The 27,847-nt window shown below is 38.9% G+C and overlaps 1 protein-coding gene across 4 annotated transcripts; it reads right to left on the minus strand.

Moving 5' to 3' along the window:
* Positions 1 to 6,235: 6,235 nt before the first annotated feature.
* On the minus strand, positions 6,236 to 27,113 carry LOC132847048 (fibulin-7). Of its 4 annotated transcripts, none has more exons than XM_060871951.1 (9): positions 26,721 to 27,113; positions 26,258 to 26,383; positions 19,922 to 20,084; positions 19,064 to 19,240; positions 14,025 to 14,156; positions 13,624 to 13,761; positions 10,308 to 10,442; positions 7,952 to 8,090; positions 6,236 to 6,964 (listed from the first exon to the last, which is right to left on the minus strand). In XM_060871951.1, the coding sequence occupies exons 3-9, from the start codon at positions 20,040 to 20,042 to the stop codon at positions 6,589 to 6,591; spliced, it is 1,218 nt and encodes a 405-aa protein (XP_060727934.1). In that variant the 5' UTR covers positions 20,043 to 20,084; positions 26,258 to 26,383; positions 26,721 to 27,113; the 3' UTR covers positions 6,236 to 6,588. The 4 variants fall into 4 exon arrangements, with proteins under 4 accessions (XP_060727934.1, XP_060727935.1, XP_060727933.1 ...); XM_060871952.1 differs by having other exon boundaries at positions 26,236 to 26,383; XM_060871950.1 differs by lacking the exon at positions 26,258 to 26,383 and having other exon boundaries at positions 14,025 to 14,153.
* Positions 27,114 to 27,847: the final 734 nt, after the last annotated feature.

Below are 27,847 nucleotides of genomic sequence, written 5' to 3' on the forward strand. Positions count from 1 at the left end.
AGAGAGGCTGCGCCCACAGTGGCCAGTAGTGGTGTCCTGGTTTCACACACGATCAGTAATGTCATCTGCGTCGATTTGATGTTTATTTCATTACTGGATACTTTATGTATGTCACTTATATAAGTATCAGGAACTAAATTGTGATTAGTCCGTTTTTTTTTTGTCCTGCTAAGTGACAGCTGCTAAGGAATCCCACAAATAACAACAAATCATCAATATCCTAATAAGCTCTAATGATATATAATGTAATGGGTTAAGCTTTTTCCTTCACTGGCTATATGACGTTTGGGTCTATCATTTCACAATAAGGATGACTGCAAATGCTGCACACTTGATGACTTCAGAAGAGCACAGGCCACTTCAGTGACCACTCTCTGCTGAACATTGACGGATCCTAGGTGAGAACGTCAAGAGCACCAAATTCCCTGGTGCTCATCTGGCAGAGAACTTCACCTGGTCACTCAACACCAGCTCCATGAAAACCCAGCAGCATCTCTACTTCCTGCGAAGGCCCCCCATCCTGACCATGTTCTACAGAGGGACCATTGAGAGCATCCTGATCAGCTACTGTACATCACTGTCTGTTTCGGGAATTGCACCGTCTCAGAGAACAAGACCCTGGAGCGGATAGTGAGGACAGCTGAGAAACTCATTTTTAGTCACTCATCCCTCTTGCACGAACATTTACAGAACAATTGGCATCCAAAAAGCTGTTGGCTTTGGATCTGGGAAAAAGTACCATAGCATTCGGGCCCTCACAACCAGATTGTGCAACAGTTTTTTCCCTCAAGCCATCAGGCTTCTCAATACCAAGAACTGAACTGTTACCAAACAAATAAACATAAACATACACACACACACACACACACACACACACACACACACACACACACACACACACACTCACTCAGTCGCTGTTTTGCACATTCATTAAAATTGTTCTTTTGCACACCACATCTCATTATCTCAGTATCTCACCCAATTGTTGCTTTAACAGAAGTGTATATTTGTTTGCAAGAAACCTGTGTTTACAATCCTCTTATGTTTATGTTATGCACACTGGTCGACGCTATCTCGTGTTTTTGGCCCTGTAGTCTTTCGTCTTGCACTGTTTCCACTAGGCTGCACATGTTGCACTTTATGTAGCTAGGACAACTTACTTTCAGTCCTTAGCTCTGTGTTGTTTTATGTAGCTCTATGTTGTTATATGTACTGTAGAACCATAGTCCTGGAGGAACGTTGTGCAATTACACTATGTACTGCGTAAGCTATATATGGTTGAAATAAAAATGAAAGCTTCTTGCTTTGACTTGACTAGACATACCTTTCCAAAACCATGTGCAATTACTCTCCACATTTATGGGAATGTTTTCCACTACATTTTGGAGCGTAGCTGTTGAAATTTGACCATTCACAGTGCACAAGAGCATTAGTGAGGTCAGACACTATTGCTTGGCAAGAAAGCTTGGATCCCAATTTTTTATTTATTTATTTATTTTATTTTATTTATTTGAAAGGGACAATGCACATCAATCAACATTTTTTGTTTGATTGATCCCCTAGGTCTAAGGGGTTGAGGTCATTGAGATGAATGGAATGAGTTCTTCCATTCTAGCCTTGGAAAACCATGACTTTATGGTCTGCTATTTCTGCATACAGGCATTGATATGCTGAAAAATGTTTGGGCCTTTTAGTTACAGTTAAGGAAAATTTAATGCTATAGCATACAAAGACATTCTAAACCATGGTGTGGCAATTGTTGTGGCAACCATTTGAGGAATGACCATATATGGGTGTGATGATCAGGTCATTTCAGTCAGTGATACTTCATACATTGTATTATACTGTCGTCATTTCGAATATGATAATGGGCATATCATATGCTGGACTAATATAAGCAAAGATGGAGAACAATAAAGTAGTGGGGATTGTGGGGGAAGAAGAACTAGAAAAGCAATTACACAAACCACACAAATCTTGAAGCATTGAATGTCTTGGTTTTCAATTGTTACCTGAGTAAAATGTGCCAAACCTAAAAGGGAAAGGAAACCCTTCTTATAGTCATTTTGTAGTCACGCACATCAACTGTATGGACTGCACAGACCTTAAGCAAATACACACACTTCCAATATACATCTATCAATCTGTTTACATGCTGTTTTTGCACACTTTTTGCTCTTTTCACATGCTGTCTCTCATTTCAGTCGTTTGCTGTCATTTGCTGTTTTGCACAAACCTCATGTAACTGCTGCTATGACACTGTGCTCATTCTAGTATTTCTGCACACAATATTGTTGAACATACAGTATTTACACTGATTGGCACTGTTTCTGTTTATTGACTTTTGTGTATTTTCTTTTTTTTTTGTATTGTCCTGTAATTTTTGTCCTGTAAGTCTTTTGTCCTGCATTGTCTTGTCTGTCTTGTTTGTCTTGTCCTGCACTGTTTGCACCAGGTTGCACAGATGCACTTTATGTGGCTAAGACTTACTTACTAGTCCTTAGCTCTGTCTTTGTTTTCATGTAGCACCCTGGTCCTGGAGAAACATCTCATTTCACTGTGTACAACTCCTGAAATGAAAATAAAAGCTTATTGACATGACTTGACTTGACTTATCTTAGTGAGAAACAATCAGCAGATAATTAATGCTACTTAATTGCAGTCACTGTTTAGTTGCTACCCTAATCCATGCTTGGGAGTGGTTGTAAATGCAAAAAGACTGCAGGTGTTGAAAAAGTCAAGCAGGCGTTGCAGTTTTTATAACAGAGCATGCTGTATAGTACCTAGACTAGACTGTTCAAAGTTGGTAGACCAGACTCAAGTGAAACTCATCCTCATGTGGGTGGCACTGATAAGTAAATGATGTAAATAATGTCATTTCTACTTCAGTTTGTAGTTGAGTGGGATTAAGCAACCGAGAACTACTGAGGAAGTAACGAGTCAGCGTCATTTCTGAGTTCCCTGCTGAAGTCTTCAGTGATCGCTTCAATGATACAACATGTACTTGAGTAACTTCCATATGAGTTACTTTAAGATCCTTGTGTTGATTTCCAGTTAGCTTAATCATTTAAAGTTTGACTATACTTTGTACTGCAGAATATTTCTAGAGATAAAAGTGATCCTCAGAATTGGTACTTGCTCTTTCCCAGTGTTTCGCCTGATTATCATGTTAGCCACAAGGGGGCCTAATGGTACAACCAAAACAACAGGGGAAAACCCAGCTGTTATGAAGTCACATAACTATTCTGGTAATATTTCAGTTAATGTATTTATTTTAAAAATAATTATTTTATGCAACGCACAGGCAAAGTAATGTTTAAGGACATATGCAGCTCTGAGCTTCATCACTGGACATGAATCACCCAAACATAAACTCTTGCCTCCATGACCTTTGGTCCTGGCCATGTTTAGCCTGCTGTGTTCTTTAAATGGTGACCTTTTCACCCTTGCCATGCTTGGCAGACCTGCACTTTGTAGTTGGTGTAACTCACAGGTGTTGAAGAGTGTGTTATGAACTGAGACCTCTAGCAGCCCATTACTTGGTTTTCTTGCCATTGATGATTTATAGCCAGGTGCGAGAACCAAGCTGGTTTAAATCCTCTCTACGCTCAGTTAGGATAGTAGTTTGTTTTGATAATGTTTTCAACCAGCAGCGAGCGGTGACTGTAGACCTTGGTGGGGTGGGACGACATTAATAATGACATAGCATCAAGCAAAATTAACTCAGCTATCATGCTACAAGCTTCTCGCTGGTGAATTTTAGAAGTAAGGTGATAAGACAGGTGGGACTTGACCACACACAAACATAGGGTCTAGAAGCTACAGCATGTACATTTGTTCAAATTAATATCATAAACTAGAGTTTTAGCAAAAGTTCTAGCCGAACTACATATCAAAAACCACACACAAGAAGACTATTATTATTATTTTATATATATGGTTTTGCTCAGTGGTGGTTAATGTCTCATATGAAATTAGACATTCTGAGCTTTAAGAATTTTAATAAATTTTCATAATAAATATGTCTGTTTTTACCCAGCTTACTATTCCCCAAGTGCTTGTTCACAAGAGTCTAAAATTCAAAGGTGTTACCTTAAACCACTATAATTCTTTGTAAGGTTAACCAAAAAACTCACACTGAAAGCCAACAGTCTCTTGACTAATTTTTTATCAGACTTGCAGCAGTAAAATTAATAATCCATTCTGCCGGAGCCAGGGTACTGGTAGAAAGGCGAAAATGGCACTCAGTGTAAATGTTCATAGAGTCAACAGGCAGCAATTGTGCAAATCAAAGTAAAACTGGGTTATATCTGTCAAGGATTATTGGTCACCAAAAAAATTAAAGAGTTAAGGAATTAATATTTCCATAGGAGTTGTAAACACTGATTTTATGAAGATTGATATTTACGTTTTACGCTGATCTTAGACAAACTACCCCCATCAACAAGCTGCCACTTGTTTCATCTATTTGATCAAAAACATCAGCATCAGGCATATTTACGTCCTATATGTAGTAATCAATGTGCAAAATGAAGTCATGATGCAACCCATTACTTATTTCCCTTAAAGCCATGGCTCAGGGGAATTCTAATACATTTACTATTTCTCGAGAGACCCTGACCGTATGGAACACAAACCCTTGAACATAACATCTAAAAACATGTGCAGATCAAACAGAAAGTCTCAAATACGTCATTCCTAATAATTATGCAGCTGGGGTCTGAAGATTAGAGCTCTGTGCCATTTTGAGGCCTAGGCACTTGGTCCAAAAGTCCTTCTGGAAATGTGTGGTAACTTTGATCTGCTCGTAGTATTACACTACAGATGAGTGTGTGAGTGAGTGAATGGGACAGCAAGATGGTTTACTTTCCTTTTTTTTTTTTTCTTTTCCATACTTCTTAAAACATATCATTAACAAACATGGTGAAGTATATCCTTTCATTTTTCTGCCTGTTGCTGCTCCTGGTATTTGAAAAGAATATGCATGAAAGATGATTAATTTATTTAAAGATACCGAGCTTATTATGCATAGATACAGAAAGGTGGTTATGTATATACACTACATGTCCAGACACTTAACCACTTAATCAGGATTAGTGAAACAACAATTGAATAAAAGAATCATTTCATTCAAGATACATTTTCCAGTCACATGAGTGCTGTTTTTACTGAATAGCCTGCACACACTGAGCATTTTATTAGGAAGAGCTGAACGTTCACTGTACCATTCATGTATTCATCTAAGCAGCCAATTGTCATGTGTCAAATCATTAGGTACAGGCCGGCAGTTTGGGGTAATGTTCAACCATCAGAATGAGGGAAAAATCTGATCTCAGTGATTTTTACCAAGGCATGATGTTAGTGCCAGACAGACATATTTGAGTATTTCTATAACTGCTGATCTCCTGTGATTCTAACATACTGTAAAGCACTGTCTAGAGTTTACTCAAAATGGTGCAGTAAAGAAAAAACATCTAGTCAGTGGCAGTTCTGCGGATAGAATCTCCTTGTTGATAAGAGAGGTCAGAAGAGAATGATCATAGAGGTTTGAGAAGACAGAAGTGCTACAGTAACTCAGATAACCCCTTTGTACAATTGTGGTGAGTAGAAAAGCATCTTAACACACTGAACCTTGAGACAGATGTGCTACAACACAAGAAGATCATGTTGGACTTCTCTTCCGTCAGCCAAGAATTGATGAATCTGGATTGCTACTGAGGTTCACAGATGATAGAGTCAGAATGTGTTGCCCACAGCATGAATTCATGGAGCCAACCTGTCTGATGTTTTGGTACAGTGTCTTGGCACACTTTTGGGCCCATTAATGGATCTTTCCATGGCATCAATTTACCATGTTCACATAGCTGCTTCTAGCATGATAATACACCATGTCTTAAAGCAGGAGTCTCAGACTGGATTCATGAACATGACAATGAGTTCAGTGTTCTTCACTCACCGAATCTTAATCCAGTAGAACACCTTTGGGATGTGGTAGAATGGGAGAGTCACATCATGAAAGTGCACCTGAAAAATCTACAGAAATTGCCTGATGTAGTCATGTCAACATGGAGATGAATATCAAACATCTTGTGGAATCCATGCCATGAAGAACCGAAGCTGAGCCCAAAGGATGCCGTACACTGTAGTAGTATTGTGTTCCTAATAAAGTGCTCAGTAAGGACTGTCGAGTAACATACAGTACATAATTAAAATCAAGAAGGTTGACACTGGCCTGTTTATATGTTACTTCTTTTTATTAAAAAAAAAAAAAAAAAAGTCATGATCAAAGTTCCAAATTATTCTGAAGAAAACCTAAAAAAAATATAAAAATAACTGAAAATCTGATACACAGGTAACAGGTAAAAAAATTTGATAGCTGAGATTTTTTTTAGTTAGGCATTTTAAAGTTTTACTGCTTAGTTTTTAAAGCCAGTTGAAAGTACAGTGACAGGTTCTTATCTAAAAAGATGAATTGTTTTGGGTCATCACGTTTCAGTTTAGATAAAGAAATCCTCATACTAGCATCAATCCAGTTTAAAAACAGAACTGAAAGGTCAAAAGCTCGCCTGTAGAACTGCTTCCTCCTCATCAGAACTTATAAGGAGATATGATCACATGGACTCGGGCGAGGTGTTTGGCCTGGAAGGTTCGATCCAAGTACTCAGCCATTTCCATGTCCACGCTGAGCTCCTGTGGCCCGAGCAGTGGCTGGACAAGGATCAGCTCGCCGGTCTGCCGGTCTGATCGCTGCATGAGAAACATACCTCGAGCGTCTCCTCCCTCCACAATGCTGAAGCGCAGGCTATCGGGTCCTGGTCTGCCAGGAGCAGTCGCTGTGGCCATACGGAACAACGTAGCTGGGGTTGGGAGGTTTGAAGGCAGAGAAAGGTAATGATAAGAAACTGTTTTCGCACCCAGGTGACAGGTGCGGCTTGTCATGGAGCAGGGGTTCCTCTCACATTGACTGCAAAGAGATATAAGCACATAACTAATGATTAGAGTGCATAACTAATGATGAAAGTTAATGGAGGTTAATTAACATTTAAGTAGTATCTTAGTATCTTTAACCCTTTGCATGTTTTATACTATTATTTTGAACTGCTGACTTTAAAAATAATACTCCCACTTGTATCCAGAGCTCTCATATGTGATATCTAATGGAAATCTTAAATCTTAAAGTCTTAAATAATATTTACATGATTTCTAACATTTCTTTGCATTTGTTGCTGCATGCGAGCTGTTGATGACTCAAATCAAATCATCTGAACATATTCTTTATTTATTTGTGCTGAATATTCATTCATTCATTCATTTTCTACCGCTTATCCGAACTATTCTCGGGTCACGGGGAGCCTGTGCCAATCAACCTACCATGCATGTCTTTGGACCGGGGGAGGAAACCGGAGTACCTGGAGGAAAACCCCGAGGCACGGGGAGAACATGCAAACTCCACACACACAAGGCGGAGGCGGGAATCGAACCCCCAACCCTGGAGGTGTGAGACAAACGTGCTAACCACTAAGCCACCGTGCCCCCCACTGTGCTGAATATTGACTATTCTGTTTAAGATTTTGAACATATCCTATTTGCATTTCTTTCTTTGTATTATTTCTTTAATTTAAAAAAAAATAAAAATAAAAAAATAAATATTATATATATATATATATATATATATATATATATATATATATATATATATATATATATATATATATATATATATATATATATACACCATATACCATATTTTTTTTAATTTAATATTAAATCAAACAAAAAAAGGAATTTCAATGAGGTCTCAAAGTTTTTTGGACCCTACTGTAGCTCCTGTCGTGTTGTTGTTGATGCAGATGCCCATCCTGAAGTATTAGAAAGGTAAGAAGAACAATAAAAACAATGTGCGTTCTGGTCTGTCTGTCCATTTCAGTTAAGTGTGTATGCACTGACTCACAGAGGTGACGTCTTGACGTAGCTGATATTTCCGTGCAAGTGTGGGCACTCTGGATTTACACACCGGAAACCTCCTCCGGTGTTGACACAGGTGGTGCCACGGCTGCAGTTATGCTGTTGTGTAAGACACTCGTCCACATCTGGAGCGGCACAGGCATGTGAAGAGGAAGGAGAGAAAAAGAAAGAGAAAACCAGGGAGAAGAGTTTTGCATGAGGAAAGAATAAGAAGTAAGGTCATGTGGTAAGGAACAGGTTTAACAAAACATCCATGATGAACTGAGCTAGGTGAAGCTCTTTAAGCAGACACCATGTCAAACTCTTTCATTCTCACACGTCACCCTGCAGGAGCCCACAGTTTCACAATTCACAGCCCACAGTTTCACAATTCAGCTGGTTATTTCTGGATCACTGTAAATTCTAGATAAATCCTGGGTTTTCTTTATTCGTAATAGAGGTTTCACACTGGACCTTTTTTCTGAACATATAACTCTTCCTCTTTGCTCCTATTAATGCTACAGTAGCTGTAACATACTAACCCCACATTCTTACAGACTGTACACATTTAGCACCACAGCGATTGTCTAAAATACAAGTGTGCAATGTTCCTCTACCCAGGGCTAAAAGCGGGGTTTTTGTAATGATTATAACACAAGGTTACGTGTGAATAGCCTTTAAAGGTACTTTATAGGTAGACTGAATTCACCTCTGCAACAACAACCCGGTAAGCAAAAGGTTTATACCTGTGCTTGTGAATAAACAGATGGTATAATGCTGAACATTTTGAAGTTAGATAAATACTTCTAGTGCAATGTATCAGCAACAAGAATTTGCTCAAAGTGTTTTCTCCAACTGCATATATTCAGTAATCATGACAGTAAGGAGGCATTATAAGAGGACTTGAATCATGTACCTCTCACTTGTTCACTTGTACCTCTCACATGTTCAGGCAAAAAATGCAGAATGAGAGGACAGGAGTAATCCATCCATCCATCCATCGCTCTTTTTTACACAATGTGACAGGGACCCTGGTGTCTATCCCAGGGGACTTGGGGCACAATTTGGAGGACACCCTGGACGACAATAGGTGTAGGTTTAATTCCCACCTCTGCCCTGTGTGTGTGGACTTTGTATGTTCTTCCTGTGCTTTAAGGGTTTCCTCCAGGTGTTCCAGTTTGATTGGCCGCTCTAAATTTTTCATATTGTGTGTGTGTTATTGTGCCCTATGATGGGTTGGCACTTTACCCAGTGAGTCCCTGGAGATGGAGTCTAGGCTCCCTGTTACCCTGTGTATGATAAACAATTCATACAATAGATAGATGTATGGATGGATGAGCAACTGTAATTATTTTCATGAAATGCATAAAAAGCAAGGTTTAATTCAAATGCATGCTGGTATATTGCAGGTTCCTCACTAACACATTCTCAATGGCGATGAGGGAACTACATACAGTCTCTCTCTCTCTCTCTCTCTCTCTCTCTCTCTCTCTCTCTCTCTCTCTCTCTCTCTCTCTCTCTCTCTCTCTCTCTCTCTCTCTCTCTCTCTCTCTCTCTCTCTCTCTCTCTCTCTCTCTCTCTCTCTCTCTCTCTCTCTCTCTCTCTCTCTCTCTCTCTCTCTCTCTCTCTCTCTCTCTCTCTAAACCATAATGTGCGTGTCAGGGGTTTGCGAGTACATATTGGGAACGTGAGTCTCCTCTTTTGTTTTATTCATACATTTTACTAATTAACATTACAAATATTGCACTGACTTTTGTGTGCTTTTATTTTAGAACGTTACTGAGAGTTACAATCAAGACACACTTAAATGAAACAAAAGTGTACAGTAAATGTTATTGTAGACTTTTTCACTATTCTATCTAATTTCACTAGAGTTCTATTTTCCCCTATACATATCTAGGTTTACTAAACAAACTAGCATTCTGACCCAAATTTCATACATATTACTATACTTAAATAAAGAATTTTAACACTGACTGGTTTTGTTATCACTTTTAATCCCTCCCAGATGCACACAAAGTACACAGGCAAGATTGTGAACAGTTGCACCAAATACAAACCAGGCACCACTTCATGACAGCTGTATCACCCCACTCAAGTACAGATTATTTTTATGCCTCATTTAAAGCTTGATGTGAGCCCATAAAGACCCTTTTCACTTGTAAGATTAGAGAGCTAGTGAATTCTGGTGAATGACAGCAAGCATTGGTGACTGGAAGTGTGTCCAGTGCCATAACAAAGCTAAGAGAAGCTAAACTTGATGCAAATATGGAGCAAGTTGTACCAATTAACAATACTATTGAACACCGCTTCTCCTTCATAATAAACACTGCTGAATTTTATACACAAACACCATGTCTTACCCTCACAGCTCCTGCCGTTCGCAAGAAGCTTGTAGCCACTGGGGCAGGAGCAGCGGTACGAGCCTGGAATGTTCACGCACATGTGAGCACACAGTAATCCGCTGTCCGTTTTGTAAACCTCGCACTCGTTCACATCTACACAGAGACAGATGATAAAACGGTCAAAAGGTTTTCACCCTGAAGGCTGGAAAGTAAAGAGTAATTATAAGGTGAGAGATGGATGACAAAGAAACACACATACACACACACACAAACACACACACACACAGAGTTAAATGGGCCTTGAAAAGTGCATTTCCCATAAGGAAACAAAAGGAAAAATTCAACTGCAGTGAAAATGCGCAAACCATTACACATACTTTTGCCCACTTTGCTAGGCATGTACAAATTGTCTCAACAATGAAAACTGTATATTTTTACTGAATTCAACTAATTCTCTTTCTAATCCATGGGTGTTAACTGACATCCATGTGTTATAACTGTGCCTTTTATTAGCCTCAGCACAGTGATCTTGCCCTATAAAAAGAAACATTGTAGTGCTACAGGATGACAGACAATGGAATGAGGAGTCTTTCTGAGGACTGCAGAGATTTTTAAGGCTATGAATGATAACATTTACATTTATGGCATTTGGCAGACGCCCTTATCCAGAGCAAAGTACAACAGTGCTTTTAAGTCTCCATCAATGAATATATCAACACTGGTTCACTAGGTTAGTTACAGACTTAGAATACCATCAACCTAAAACTCTGTTCAGGGTGGGTTTTTCAAAGTGTCTTCACCCATAGTCTTCACCCACAGTTGTACGGACATCTAGGGGAAGTTCGTTCCACAATCTCGGTGCCAGAACAGAAAAGAGTCTTGCTGTATACCTACAGTGCTAGTAGCTCTGAGGGAGCGAGGTGTAGTGCATGGAGTGATAAGAGCTTTGAGGTAAGATAGAGCTGGAACATTTTTTGTGTTTTGAAACCAATAGAGGGAGCACAGCAGTGGGGTAATCCTTTGGTTCCTCGGACCTGGAACTGCACCTGACTGCCATCTAAGCACCTATTACTTGCTGTTAGTTCAGCTTGTTTCTTCTTACATGCAGATTTAAAGAGGAGCTGTTTCTGCTACTGTGGAGATACTAGTGATCCTAATCCCTTCTGCTCTCCAGATCTGCCTGATCCATCCTGATGCCTTACTGGTTGGATGTTGGAGTCTCTTTTCTTAGAGGCTGATCATGATTCACATTGACATCCAGGAGATACAGTTGTGTTCAAAATTATTCAACCCCCAATGCTGTAAATGGTTTTAGGGAATTTAGTGTACATTTGTAATTGTATTCAGAATGAAATCCTACAAGGACTTCTTAAAGAACCATATGCAACTAAAATGACATCAATTAGTTTTGTAATACAGTAGTAAATGTTTCTTTTGTGAATTCTTCATTGACATAATTATTCAACCCCTTAAAGACTACCACTCTGAAGAACAGAGGTTCAATGAAGTGTTTTCAATCAGGTATTGAAAACACCTGTGGATATCAGGGAGCAGCAATAAAGCCTAATAAGCACCAATTAGGCAGCTTTAAAATGACTGTGATACTCAGCTCCTTCTAGACATTTACTGGTGTGGTTACAAACATGGTGAGGTCAAGAGAATGGTCCAGGAAGACAAGAGAACAGGTGATTACTCTTCACAGGAAGGGCAATGGCTATAAGAAGATTGCAAAGATGTTAAACATACCAAGAGACACCATAGGAAGCATCATTCGCAAATTCAAGGCAAAGGGCACTGTTGAAACGCTACCTGGTCGTGGCAGAAAGAAGATGCTGACTTCGACTGCTGTGCGCTACCTGAAGCGTAGAGTGGAGAAAAGTCCCCGTGTGACTGCTGAGGAACTGAGAAAAGATTTGTCAGATGTGGGTACTGAAGTTTCTGCTCAGACAATACGGCGCACCCTGCGTAATGAAGGCCTCCATGCCAGAACTCCCAGGCGCACCCCCTTGCTGTCCCCAAAGAATAAGAAGAGTCGACTGCAGTATGCCAAAAGTCATGTGGACAAACCACAGAAGTTTTGGGATAGTGTTCTGTGGACTGATGAAACAAAATTAGAACTGTTTGGGCCCATGGATCAACGCTATGTTTGGAGGAGGAAGAACAAGGCCTATGAAGAAAAGAACACCTTGCCTACTGTGAAGCATGGCGGGGGGTCAATCATGCTTTGGGGCTGTTTTGCTTCTGCAGGTACTGGGAAGCTTCAGCGTGTGCAAGGTACCATGAATTCTCTTCAGTACCAGAAGATATTGGATGACAATGTGATGCAGTCCGTCACAAACCTGAGGCTTGGAAGACGTTGGACCTTTCAACAGGACAATGATCCCAAGCATACCTCCAAGTCCACTAGAGCATGGTTGCAGATTAAAGGCTGGAACATTTTGAAGTGGCCATCGCAGTCACCAGACTTAAATCCGATTGAGAACCTCTGGTGGGACTTAAAGAAAGCAGTTGCAGTGCGCAAGCCTAAGAATGTGACTGAACTGGAGGCTTTTGCCCATGATGAATGGGCGAAAATACCCGTAGATCGCTGCAAGACACTTGTTTCAAGCTATGCTTCACGTTTAAAAGCTGTTATAACTGTAAAAGGATGTTGTACTAAGTACTAAGATTGAATGTCACTTGGGGGTTGAATAAAACTGATAATGATGTGAGCTCAGAAAAGACATTTGTGGTTATTTCATTATAAATGTTATGTTATATTTGTCTGACCTACATGTGCCTCTTTGATTTAATTGTAAGCAGGATGACTGAATGATCATAATCAATGTCAAACCGACCAAAACAATCAATTTCAGTGGGGGTTGAATCATTTTGAACACAACTGTACATGAGATTGCTGTGGATGGTTCCATTTAGAAACCATGAAGATGGCTTTGGGCTGCAAGTCTCATGAACAGGTTTGCATTCAAATCTCCATCACTGAACAGTTAATAACTTCAGCAAGATAGATTTCATGTTAAAGCTAGAATGATTGGTGAAGAACTTTTTTTTCTCCTTGCTTATCTACAGCAGTCTCATTTGCAGCCAGATACAAGCTACAGTAGTTGTCTTTTTCTATCCTGATGATGCTCTTGCTCTTCTTGTTCTGTTGTTCATGATGACGTGTGCATTAGTACATTGCTCTGTACTTGTTATACTACTTACCTATGGCACTGTTTGCTTTTTATTTCTAAAGATGTATGCATTTTGCATGTCCCACGCTAATCCTGGAGGCTGTCAAGTTAAAATACTTGACAGCGAGTAAAAACCTGAGAGGAAAAGAGGAGAAGCGTACCCTGGCAGATGCTGCTGTGAGAGGTGCCGCTCATATGAAAGCCTGCGTCACAACTGCAGTGCTGAGCTTGGTCCACTTTAGTGCAGTGGGGTTTGCGGCTAAATTCCGGATCATTCACTACGCTCCACTCCGGAGGGGCTGAACGTGAGAGGTGAGGTGAGAGGAGATTAGGGATGATGCACTGGCTCGTACACACAGACAAATACATGCACACACATAGACACATGGAGACCTATATTAACACACAAAATCACAGACATGTAAGACGAAACAGGAGTACCCTAAAGAAACTCCAAAGCATGTGAACATGCACGCTTCATACACACAGGCAAATGTGTTAATCACTAAGATAAAGATAATAACATTGATCAAGGAAAATAGTGTAGACTAGGCAAAAAAACCTGTTTGAGTCTGCTGCTGACAGCGGCTCCCGCTCCAGTTGTGAGGACATGAACACTTGTACTGGTTGACCCCCTCAGTGCAAGTGCCACCATTCAAGCATGGGTTACTGGCACAATGACTAAAACCTGCTACTAATAAAAGACAAAAGCAGTGAGTTATCTCTCTCTCTCTCTCTCTCTTCCTCTCTCTCTCTCTCTCTCTCTCTCACACACACTCACACACACACACACACGCACACACACATTGCTCTGCCTTTGCATGCATTTGACTTGCTTGCTTATCTGTTACAGATTCAGAACCACATTCAGAGAGAGGAAGGAGAAAAGAGTAACCTAGACAGAGAGCTAGAGATAAAGACAGAAAGCGACACAGCTAAAGAAATCTTTAAAATAGATAACCCATCATTCACTGTTTAAGTAAATTCAAACGAAAAATTTGATTTAAACTCAAACAGTGAAGCCACACTAAAAATTTTGTATTATTGTTTGCCCAAAGTGATGAAAGAATGAAACACTGTTGATGCACCTTTCAGTTTGACTGCCATAGTGTTACACAGGAAGGCACAGCCAGTTTTTATGGAATGTGAAAAATGCTATCAAGCAAAGGAAAGTCTTAGGAAAATTCTTCCTGCAGTCATATGAAATATAAATACAATAAACTTGGAAGTATCAGTCCACCTGTCTGTGTTCGCCACATAACATTCTAATTCTAATGATATTTTGAAAGTCAACTCTTAATTTAATTTTATGTATACAGCACATTTAACAACAAACAACAGAAGTGACCAAAGTGCTTCACAATTAGGACTTTGGAGAATAGTAAAATTTTCCAATTTCTCAATAAAGTGAAAACATCCAGTGAGCGACAGTTTTGTAGACAGAAGAACCTTTTTGATAAGAGAAATCAACAAAGAATGACCAGTCTGCTTTGAGCTGACAGAAATGCTACAGTAACTCATAAGCATTCTGTACAGTTGTGGTGAGCAGAAAAGCATCTCAGAATGCTCAACTGGTCGAAACTTGAAGAGGACATGCTACAACACTAAAGGCAACATCAGGCTGCACTTCTGTCAGCCAAAAAAACAAAGCTGACGGACAAAATAGGCACAGACTCAAAACTGATATGAAAATATATATATAAAAAGATTTCTGATGAGGCTCACAGATTATAGGAATTTGGAAGCGAATAAATCCATGGAGTCAACCTGCCTTGTGTCAACAGTCCCGGCTAGTGGAGGTGGTGTGGTCAAATGGTGTGAGGAACTTTGCCGGTGGCAGCAGTGGGCAGGGGAAGGATTAGCCCATCCAAATTTGGGTATTGCCCATCCAATCAAAGTTTTATTTATTTATTTTTTTATCCAAAGTAATTAATATTTATAGTAAGTAATAAAGAAAATAATACAAAAAATACAAGAATGATTTCTAACATTTGATTTAATTAACAACCTACAGCCAATGGACCATGATATGTCTGCAGCAGCCCCACACAAAAGAAGCCCTGCACCCACAGCACAGAATACTTTTTCACCATTTGTCTCATGATAATTTTGGTTAGACACACTTTTTTTGAGGTTTGCCTACTTCTCTCAATTTGTGAATGCTATGTGCAGCAGCTAATGTATGCTCATAATTTTACCAACATTCAAATTAATTATGTTTATTTGACTATTGTTACAATTTGATTGGGTTGTGCGATATATTATTTTTAAGCCTTTAAAGCAATACTAGTGCTACCTGTGTCTTGGTTGCGAGCACATCAGAGGATATAGCTAATTCCAGTTTACCCTCCACAAGCACTGCTCATCCACAGTCCTCAATTAGTGTCCTAAAGCAGACCCATTTATCGGCTATTTCAGCCCCAGTCCAGGAGGTTAGCGATTTGAATAACAACCCATCCCAGCCAATATTTGCTAATTACTCAAAGTGTGCTTTTGGTAGTATATTCTGCTTATTTAATCATTCCAGGTATCACATAGATCCAACGCCACGTTACTTTGTTCTATGGAAGGCATACTTCTGTTTCCCATGTCGGACATATGCCACTATTGACGAGAAGGATGTTGTATTTACATTGCATGGTTTTAACAACTGGAAAGCGGCATGTGATGGGGGTTCAAGGGGTTTGTTGGAATGGGGGGGCACTACCATTGATCGCCCACCTATAATTTGTACCATCTCACTCTAATATAATTCGCTGAAACGGGTCCTGGTTGGGAATTTTGCCTTGGCACACTTTTGGGCAGATTATTGCATCCCTTATTAGCCACAATTTACCCATCTTCTAACAGCTGCTTCCAGCATGATAATGCACCATGTTTTAAAGCACAGTGTTCTTCAGTCACTGGCTCTGAATCCAGTAGAACACCTTTGGGATTTGGGAGAACAAGAGATTCAAAGCATGAAAATACACCTGAAAAATGCAATGCAGAAATTGTTATGCAGTCATGTCAATATGGACAAGAAACTTAATGGCATGAAAACTTTAAGCTGTTTTGAGAGCAAAAGGAGGTCCTATCCACTATTCGTTTAGTTTTCCTAATAAGATAGATAGATAGATAGATAGATAGATAGATAGATAGATAGATAGATAGATAGATACATAGATAGATATACAGACAGACAGACAGACAGACAGACAGACAGACAGACAGACAGACAGACAGGCAGATAAATAGATAGATAGATTCTTCTGTTGTGCTTTTCAGTAACAAGCATTAACAAATATAAAAACCGTCCAAGTTGTTCCTTATATAAGGACAAATCCTTTTTTGCCTGACCCCCAGAGGTTTTTGGTTGATTAGTTTTAAAATATTTTTTGATTTTTCTACCATATTGTACTGTCTTGCAAACTTTCAGAACTAGTGGGTTTATACGCTCTAGGCTCTTGTAACATTTGGAATGTCTGATACTGTTGCCAGCTGTAGCACTCAAGGAAGCCATCAATAGCATACTTCGAATACTTTCCTGCCATCAAACCTGGAGTCTGATTTAATGAAATGTGTGAGGGGATTTAAAGGGATATTTCACATAAAAATTTGAATGGGACTGAAAGCAGGTGGGGAGCACCACAGCATCAGAAATGAATCTTTCATTAAGATTTTTATGTCAATAATTATCATTTTTGAGTCAACTCTTCCATTTATCTCTACCCAGTGGGACTTTCTGGTGCACGGTACATGGGCAATGGGTTCTCTATAGTCTTGGCTGAAACTGGAGCTTTGGGGCCTGCTCTTTTTACAGTGACCCTGCCAACAACAGCTTTGGCATGTAAAAGAGAAAGACTCAGACAGGAATATGAGTGCAGGGTTGTTCTGTCTTCAGGACATTTAATGCCACAGTAATGAGCGCTTCATTCAGTTCAGCTAAGCAACTCAATCCACTGTAAAGAATGACTCTTTCTTCTCAGCCTCGGCTTTATCAGTGTGAGTCTTCTTTACTAGTTGTGGGATTCACAGTCATTGTTTAGAAAGGCTGGTTTCGGAATTCCACCGATGCAGTAAACGGACTATATCTGACTGAGGTGTTCTTGGTCCTGTTTCAAGCGAACACTTGTGCAGTTCAAGTGAAATGAAAATTCAACCCTGAATAGATCCAAGTGCAGGAAATGAAACAAACATACCATGCATTTTTCTTGTAAAGGTGAGCTGCTTAAAATGAGCTACAAGGCAGCCAAAAGTCACAACTGTAGAGCTGCAGAAATGTGATATGTTCTGACACTTTATCCAATATATACGAAAAGCAAAGATACTTAATGAATGAACGGACAAAAAGCAAAGATTCTATGTGCACAAATTTCTGTTTTAACTGAAGGTGTGTCCTACATACATATACACTGTTTAATGCCATTTTGTAGTAGAAAAAGTATGAGCAGTCCACTCACAATAAAAAGTGGCCAGACGACGAACTTTTTCAACAAAAAATGCAAAGTGTGGAATGTTGGACACTTCATGCGCTCAACACCCACAGCTTTGAGACAAAGCCAGTAACACTGGATGAGAAGAAAATTTCAAGATGGTTGACAACACTCCGTTGGACAAGATATCTTAGTTATTTTTCAACATTGTAAAAATTTTTCAACATTGTACAATTCCGTTAATGTTCCATTTTATTCAGAACATATGATCCCTCTTAAATTCATACACTATATGGTCGAGTACATTGTGCATAGTTTAAGTGCATAGTGTGTCTTGTGTCATTTGGGATGCCGTTGGTTTGATTTGAGTCTAGGCTCTGCACTGTCCTCTCATTGGTGTGTTTTCCTGTGTTTCCAGGTGTTCTCTATTTAGCTCTTAATTAGTCTGACTGCTTTCTATGTTTTGACTGATATCTGTGCTCTTGTTTATAATTAGGATTAATCTTGTTTGATGTTGCTGACCTGTGTTTTGATTGCGGCCGTGAACTTTGACTATGTTAGATTGGCTTGAATAAACAACAAGCTGATTTTGTTTCTTGAATCTTGCCTCAATTTAGCATGTTACAAAGACTTCAATTCTCAAAGGATCTCTGACAGAGCACGTTATTACAGCCACAACACAAGCTAGGACTTAACACGAGCGGCACAAGATATAAAGTACACAAAAACCTCACAAATATTGAATATACATATACATAACTCTCCAAAATATTTACGGACTAAGGTTTCTGTACAGATTAAACTGCACAAAGAATATTACAGGTTTAGAACTGTAAGTTAGACATGTGTGATGAGCAGTTGTGGTAGTTATGTATACAAATTGTCAATTAATAACAATTGGGAGATGACCTTATTCATAGCAATTTATATTTATCTCATTTATACAACTGAGCAGTTGAGGGTTATGGACCTTTCTTAGGGACCCTATGGTGGCTGCTTGGTGCTCCCTGGATTTGAGCTCATGACCTTCTGATCAGTAGGAAAACATCATAACCACATACATACATAACCACTGCAAATTCAGCAGTCAAGTCCGAATATTGTGTGTGATTCTGGTAATAATTTTTGCAGATAATTTCCAAAAATGTCCTAATATCATATAGAATGAGGTGATACGAGTACAGACCTTTACAAAGTGCACCGACTCCGCTCCAGCTGCCGTTTTCCTGGCACACTCGGGTTGCCGAGCCCACCAAATGATAACCTGAAGAACACATGAAGTGCACTTCATGTCCAGCAAGGTACTTGGAGCCAAACTTCTTTCCGTGTGTTGGAGCTGCTAGAGCAGGACAAATGGATGAGGCTATAAAGACAAGGGACAAAAAAGAAAGAAAAAGGAAAATGGGAATACAGGAATACAAGATCGGAAAAGATAATGATGTACTTCAGGATTTTCTTTATACCTGTTTTCTCTGTATTTTTAGGCGAAACTAAAAAGCTGTTCCCAGAGCTGCATATTTCTGCAGGGCTATTTACAAAAATAATCATTTGTAATAAACAATTTCGTAAACAATGATAATCAAATTATCATTATTCAGCAAAATTAAAAGAAAATGTTCTCAAAAAATCAAGTGGTTATTATAACAGCACTTCTTCAAGTATGTCCTTTTTGCTTACACACTGTCATTTCAAGTTGGTTCACTTGCTGCCTTAAAAACGGGAGTAAACTCAACCTGAAAATAAGTCCATAAGTAGTGAAGACAATGGATTAACTTTGTTTTATTTTTCTGTCTCCAAACTTTTTCATGAAAATTTGGAGCTATAGAAAAGAAACAAATTCGCATTCTGAGTTGGGGGCATGTCAGTAATTTAAACATTTAAACACCGTAAGGAAATAAATGATTTCATAAATATACAAAAGATTTTGAGCACTAAAAAATAGGATTACACTCCATTATGTATAGATGACTTCACATTTTCAATTTGTTAAACCTATACGCAAACTATCAAATCAATAGCATGCACATTAACACTGCATACATACGTGAAGATTGGTCTGCTTGTGGAAACTTGGACACAGAGTTCTGAAGGTTGGTAAGTTTGGATTTCATTATACGGAGACCTTCTGTAAACCGGATCTCCTGTCCCTTTAAAAATTTCTCCATCTGGCGAAGCACACCAATCACCCTCTGCTTGTCTATGCAGCCCTGAGATATTAACAACCACATAAATATTATCAAAAACAGATAATCCACAGGTTGCCCTTTGCGCTAAAGCCAATAACTTAATTAAAAGCATCCTGATGATATGGAGGCTGTGACAAAAACACCCTAAGTCCCAATAAAGTATTTTTCAGCTCTGTAACCTAAAACTCATATGACTGATTTCATCCAGATGTGAATGATTCCTATCTAAAATGGATCCTACAGATTAAAAGAAGAACGAGGGCAGGCTGACAGTGTCAGTGTCAGTGACAGCTTGCCCAATGTTTAGGTTTAACATAATGAGAGTGAAAATGTAAAGATGCCAATCAGCCTACAACACATGTCTTTGGTCTGGGGGAGAAAACTGGAGTACCCAGAGGAAACCCCCGGGAGAACATACAAACTTCACACACATGGCGAAGGCAGGAATCAAACCCCGGAAGTGTGAGGCAAACGTGCTAACCACTAAGCCTGTACTAATAATAACCTGACAAGTCCTGAGAGTGTCTGACATTATGTCAGTCCATCGCGGGGCTTAATCACAAACATATTCACACACTACAAACAATTTAGACATGAAAAACAGTCTGCAACACCTGTCCATGGACTGGGGGAGAGACTGGAAGGGAAGTACCCAGGGGAAACCCCTAACATGCAAACTCCATACATAGAGAATTAAACTCATAACCTCAGAGATTTGATCCTCCAACAGGAGGCAGGAAGAATTGTGGTGCAGCATTTATTATTTATTTATTATTTTTGACTGTTTATCAGAATATTAGTGGGAAAGTATTATAACAGTTTTAGAGTTCAATACAATTCGTTTTGTATAGCATGTTAACATCACAAAGCAGCTTTTTATAACTTGAGCAAGAAACCTTGAGAGGAAAAAGACTATCTATCTATCTATCTATCTATCTATCTATCTATCTATCTATCTATCTATCTATCTATCTATCTATCTATCTATCGACACATTGTTACCAGATGTAATTTAGTGTCATGATTCAGCCCAGACTTTTGGCCATGTGCTATTGTTGTTGTCACGTGTCTGCGCCGCCTTCGTCTGCTCCTCCCTGTTTCATCACCTGTTCCTAATGTTGTCATTATCTTTATTGTATTTAAGTGAGCCGCGTTGCTGAATGCAGCGCGGAATCATTAGTTTCATTATACCCGGTGTGGTGTCTAGTCCATGTTAAGTGTCGTCATCTGTTTTATTTCTGTTCTCGTCATGTTTTTGTACCTGTCTTCATCATTTATTAAACCCCTTTCATTCGAAGCTATCCTGCCTACGCGTCTGTCTCCATCCAGCCCCCGGTTGTGACATTTAGTTTAGTTAATTTATCTAGACTAACATGGACTGCTGAACTATTTAATAATACATTTTTAATAATAGATTCTGAAAACCAGATGATCAGTACATTTGACTGGTATATTTCTGTCATACAACTGAGTAATTGTTTTTTTATATTAAATAAAATGTTATTTGTACAAAATTTTGTAAACTTTAGCTAACAGCTTTCTTTATTTTTTTAACTAATTGTTTTCCTTTTTTATAGGTTTACTAGGTTTTAAGTATAATAGTACAGACTTTTTATTTACCACAGTGACCTAGTTCTGTGGAAGTTTTGGCTGAACCAGTTATTGATAGTTGTGATTAGTTAAAAAAAAATGAATGAGAATATTTATTTTTCACACATTTTTGACAGCTTAAGCTATTTCCTTGACATACAATATAAATATACACTGATAACCAATTAAATAAACTTGCTGTACCCAGATATCCATTCATTTGGGATAAACTTTTTATTTTTATCCTGTACTTTTATTTTATTATTTCTGCTGAGAGAATGTCCGTTGCTAAAATTGCAATACAAATAAAATTTAATTGAATATATACTTAAGTATCTTCATTTTAATGCTTTGAGAAAATGTCCCATTTTTAACTAAAAATGCTTTTGGCTGAAAGACAAATATTTCTTTACTCATTTAAACTACTGAAATTACTGTACAAGAATGTTTGTTATATACAAAAAATAAAAGTGTTAAAATGATTGTACAGTTTTTTTCATAAAAATTTGTGAATGTGTAAACCATACAGCATATTATAATAAACATCAAACACAATTAGCACTAGAGAAAAACATGTCTTCAGGCTCTTTTCAAGAAAGCATAATAAATTCCTTTTGGAACGTTAAATAAAAATATTCTCTGGCTGGTCAAGGCTTGCAAAGTCTATGTGTATATACACAAACACACACACACACACAACACTCACTCCAAACAACAAACTAATCTTTGTTCACAGAATTCAAGATGTCATATTTAATTCCAATACTAAGTTAGAACTGATACCAGTTTCCCCTTATAAAAAAAAACATGTCAGACCAAAATTTTGGCACAATTATACTGCAACAACAGACATATAGACTTGGAACACGATTACATTCTTCTAGATGACACTGGATAGTTAGATTCTAAGTCATTAAAGTATGCTTGGAGTACACAAGAAATGGACTGAAATGACACTAGCATATGAATAGATTGTAAATGTGACTTATGGGATCAGCACAGGAATGACTTTATAAATACATCAGTAGTTTAACTGAAAATCTACACTATCCAGGTGACATTATCCACTAAAGCAAATGTAAAATGTAAATATTTAGGGTATTCGTGTGGGACCATTCACAGCACCACAAGAGACAGGTTGCAATTACAGAAGCTCCAAGCAGAAGAAGAATCAGCATAAATGAGTCATGTCAGGAGGGTGAAAGGACCCACAGCTGTAGAGGCAGGAGCACCACAGCAGGAGTACAGAAGAAAGAGAGAGAGAGAGAGAGAGAGAGAGAGAGAGAGAGAGAGAGAGAGATAAAAAACCATCTTTGCCTGGATAAAATGTATATGTTATATATACACTATATTGCCAAAGGTTTTGGGACATCTGCCTTTACATGCACATGAAATTTAATGACATCCCATTTTTAATATGTAGGGTTTAATATGGAGTTGGCCCACCCTTTGCAGCTATAATAGCTTCAGCTCTTGTGGGAAGGCTTTCCTCAAGGTCTTGGAGTATGTTTATGGGAATTTTTGACCATTCCTCTAAAAGTGTATTTGTGAGGTCAGGCACTGATGTTGGCTCACAATCTCCACCCTAATTTATCTGAAAGGTGTTCTATTGTGTTGAGGTCAGGACTTTTACACCAGAAAGAACCGGGTGCTGGTTCAGAGCTAGTGCTGGTGCTGGTTCGAAGTTGGTTCCACTGTCGAGCCTTCTAAGAACCGGTTTGCCTTTCCATGGGCTAGAGAGCGATCACAGAGCCAAGTCCTATGTCACTGTATACAACGTTATACAGCAACGTTAGCGCAGCAGCGGCAAACACATTCACTTCATCATCAATGTCGGATGTTGCTTTACTGTTAATGCTCATAGCTTTGCGAACCTACACTGGCATCCAAATGTGGCGAATCCTGATTTAAAATGATTTGAAAATGGAGCCCCGCCCCCAGCCCCTGAAGCAAGTGGTTCTTAAGTCTAGACCAGCAATGTTGCTACTTAAGAACCACTTTTCCTGGTTCAGAGCCGGTGTCGAAAAAGAACGAACGGATTTTAAATTAAGGGGGCACGGTGGCTTAGTGGTTAGCACGTTCACCCCACACCTCAGGGTTGGGGGTTCGATTCCCGCCTACACCTTGTGTGTGTGGAGTTTGCATGTTCTCCCTGTGCCTCGGGGGTTTCCTCCGGGTACTCCGGTTTCCTCCCCTGGTCCAAAGACATGCATGGTAGGTTGATTGGCATCTCTGGAAAATTGTCCGTAGTGTGTGATTGCGTGAGTGAATGAGAGTGTGTGTGTGCCCTGCGATGGGTTGGCACTCCATCCAGGGTGTATCCTGCCTTGATGCCCGATGACGCCTGAGATAGGCACCCCTGTGACCTCTGAGACAGGCTACCCGTGACCTGAGATAGTTCGGATAAGCGGTAGAAAATGAATGAATGAATGAATGAATGAATGATTTTAAATTAGGCTCTGGCTCTGAAACAGCACTCAAACTGCCTTGGTGGAAAAGGGGCATCTTTGAAGGCCAGTCAAGTTTCTCCACAAAAAACTGGCTCATCCATGTCTTTATGGACCTTGTTTTGTGCACTGGTGTGCAGTCATGTTGGAACAGGAAGAAGCCATCTCCAAACTGTTCCCACAAGGTTGGGAGCATGAAATTGTCCAAAATGTCTTTGTTGAAATGGTATGCTGAAGGATTAAGAGTTCCTTTCACTGGAACTAAGGGGCCAAGGTCAACCCCTGAAAAAAGTTTCTATTGTTCCAAATTGCTTCCACTTTGTTATAATACAACTAACAGTTAACCATTGGAATATTTAGTAGTGAGGAAATTTCACTAATAGACTTAGACTAATAAATAGGCAAACTATCACAAATACCACGCTTGAATTCACTGAGCCCTGAGAGCGACCCATTCCTTCACAAATGTTTGTAGAAGTAGTCAGTGCTTGATTTTATGCACCTGAACTTTTGGCAATATAGTGTACATATTTAACAGATAAAATATATTCAATGCAATTCAATTCAATTTATTTTTTTTCTGCGCTATATATAATTGAATTGAATTGAATATATTTTATCTGTTAAATATAATTTTATCAATTTCCCATTTTCTCAAAGCAGCTTTACAGAAGTATGGAAACAGAAGAGAGAGAAAAAGAAATAAATATATAATAATAATAATAATAATAATAATAATAAGAAGAAGAAGAAGAAGAAGAAGAAGAAGAAGAAGAAGAAGAAGAAGAAGAAGAAGAAGAAAAATAAGGATAAAAATAAATAAATGAATATATACAATTAAAGTTTAAAATTTATTTAAAAAGATTAACTTAAAATTTAAAATACGATATATCTATCCCTATCCCTAATGAGCAAGCCGGAGGTGATGGCGGCAAGGAAAAACTCCCTGAGATGTTATGAGGAAGAAACCTTAAGAGGAACCAGGCTCAGAAGGGAACCCATCCTCATTGGGGTGACACTGTACAGTAAATAATGTAAATAATGTCCTTTTAAAATAATATATCTTTTTTAAAACATGGTTAGTACTGATTTTATTATATTTCTTACCTTTACAATGTAAGCGATTTTTTCTGAAAGCGTTTAAAGCGTAACCAATTTAACGCTTATTAGTTTTTAAAGGATGATTATCAGTATGGGTTGATACAAAAGGTCAGAGTATTAATATTGTTATTTGTATTTGTATGCATGTTTGCCTCATGCCACCTGGGTTGGGGATTCAATTCCCACCCCCACCCTATGTATGTGGAGTTCAGGGTATCACAAGTTCCTTTCTCTCACCTCTTTTTCTCTCTACCATTGATGGGTGATAGCTCAGCCAAAAGCTGTTGCGCAGATGTGTTCAGGAGAAAAAGTTGGTCTCTTGTATATATTTCATGGCAGGAAGACACAGAGGAAGGGAATGCATCGGCTTCATATTACAATGTTTCATTACCGTTATAAAAATAGAAAAGAGTGGCATTTACAGTCTGTGACCAACATTTGGAATTCTTGAAAATCTTGCAGGATTTTCACTTAGCCAAGGCAAATGCTGAAACGACTGGATTTTACACCCTTATAACCAGGATTTATATACAAAGAGAAAGTTTAGAAATTCTGAGTATACCGGCAACAGTTAGACAACTCCTTAGTTATAGTTTCATAACAAATGACTGAAAGACATGATGTGACTAATGTGCAGTGTGTGTGTATGCGAGAGAGGAAGAGAGAGAGAGAGAGAGATTATTTTCTATTTGGAATTAACAATTAAAATGGCTAATGGTTAAAAATACAATGTATATCTTTATCTAAAACACTTCATCTAATGATATTAGGTATGGTACTTGTCTTCTTTCCAAACAGGCTTTATATGCTTTACAAGCTATTACGTTCTTTAAAAAAAGGTGAATGAGGAATGTGTAATACTATTGAAATCTTTTCTCATAGGTAAATCTTAGACAAGCTTAGACACATCCTAAAAAAGCTCAACAGATGTACAAATCAAGAAACTCTAGACTCTCTAGACTGCTAGATTTAACACCCCCCATCTTAGATTTAAAGACTCTAGAATCACTGCCATCAAATTATAACTAGCTTACACTCTTTAAATAAAGGTACAACCCTTGAGATGTCTTGGCTGTTGCTCCGGTGATCTCATGAAGAATTTAGTTGAACCCCATGATAGTGGTTTTTAAAAAAAATCTTGGTGGCTTCACTTAAACGCTTTGAAGGTTTCAGATAGGATTCCTAAGGGAGGTGAAGAACCATTAGTTATCAAAAACACTCCTAAAGAACCTGCTAAGAAACCTTAAAAGTGATTAGACAACAGGTTCTAGCTGTTATAAAAAAAAGAGTTTTTGCAAACACTACAGTTTTTCAAGACTTCTAATAAAACACTTGTAGGGTTCATTGATATAAGGAACATTTAGACAAGATCAGTATCGTTATTTAACCATTTATAATTAATGGTTAAATATGATTCTGATTATCGACATACAACTTTGGTGATAAAAAAAGTGTGACTAAAGTATTTTTACACACACACACACACACACACGCACACAGAGGAAGCTGTTTCACTGACCTGCATCCCGTCATTACAGCTATGTAAAGCCAACAGTGACAGAAACAGAACAGCACGGTACTGATGCGAGAGACTCATATTCTCCCAAATCCACAGCCTGAGCTCTTGTCCCGGCTTAAGATGAAGGACTTCGGGTGTTTTCGAGTCCAAAGTGCCAAAGGACTGTAAATCCACAGCCTGAGCTCTTGTCGAGTCCAAAGTGCCAAAGGACTGTAAATCCACAGCCTCATACAGCGCTCGTGTTTTGTTTTTGCTTGTTTTCCAGCTGATGTGCAGATGTTCTTTTATCAAACGGAGGAACAGCAGCCACTCGCTTGCTCGGGGGCGATGGAGAGGCGACCTGCTGAAGTTTCAGCACCGTGCAGGACTTACTGGTCCTTTAACACACACACACACACACGCACGCACACACATACACACACGCACGCACGCACGCACACACATACACACACGCGCACGCACAGAGAGAGAGAGAGAGAGAGAGAGAGAGAGAGAGAGAGAGAGAGCGCCTTTAGCGCCACTTTTCCATAAAACCCTTGACAATTTCCATGATTTTCATTTAAAAATATTTGGGTGTTTGGATATATGCATCAAAATGAAATTAGACAGGTGCATAAATTTGGGCACCCTTGCCATTTTGTTGATTCGGATACCTGAAACTACTTAGCACTGATTAATTGGAACACAAGATTGGTTTGGTGGCTCATTAAGCCTTGAACTTCATAGACAGGTGCATGCAATCGCAAGTGGTTGTTCTCTTTGACCCTACTCTGAAGAGTGGCAACATGGAGGCCTCGAAACAAGTCTCAAATGACCTGAAAACAAAGATTGTTCAACATTATGGTTTAGGGGAAGGCTACAAAAAGTTATTGCAGAGATATAAGCTGTCAGTGTCCACTGTGAGGAACATAGTGAGGAAATGGAAGACCACAGGCACAGTTCTTTTTAAGGCCAGAAGTGGCAGGCCACGTAAAATATTGGAGAGGCAAAAGCGAAGGATGGTGAGAACGGTCAAAAACAGCCCACAGACCACCTCCAAAGACCTACAACATCAACTTGCCTCAGATGGTGTCACTGTGCATCGTTCAACAATTCAGCGCACTTTGCACAAGGTGAAGCTGTACGGG

This window comes from Tachysurus vachellii, chromosome 6 (genome assembly GCF_030014155.1).
Source record: "Tachysurus vachellii isolate PV-2020 chromosome 6, HZAU_Pvac_v1, whole genome shotgun sequence".
NCBI classification, from domain to species: domain Eukaryota; kingdom Metazoa; phylum Chordata; class Actinopteri; order Siluriformes; family Bagridae; genus Tachysurus; species Tachysurus vachellii.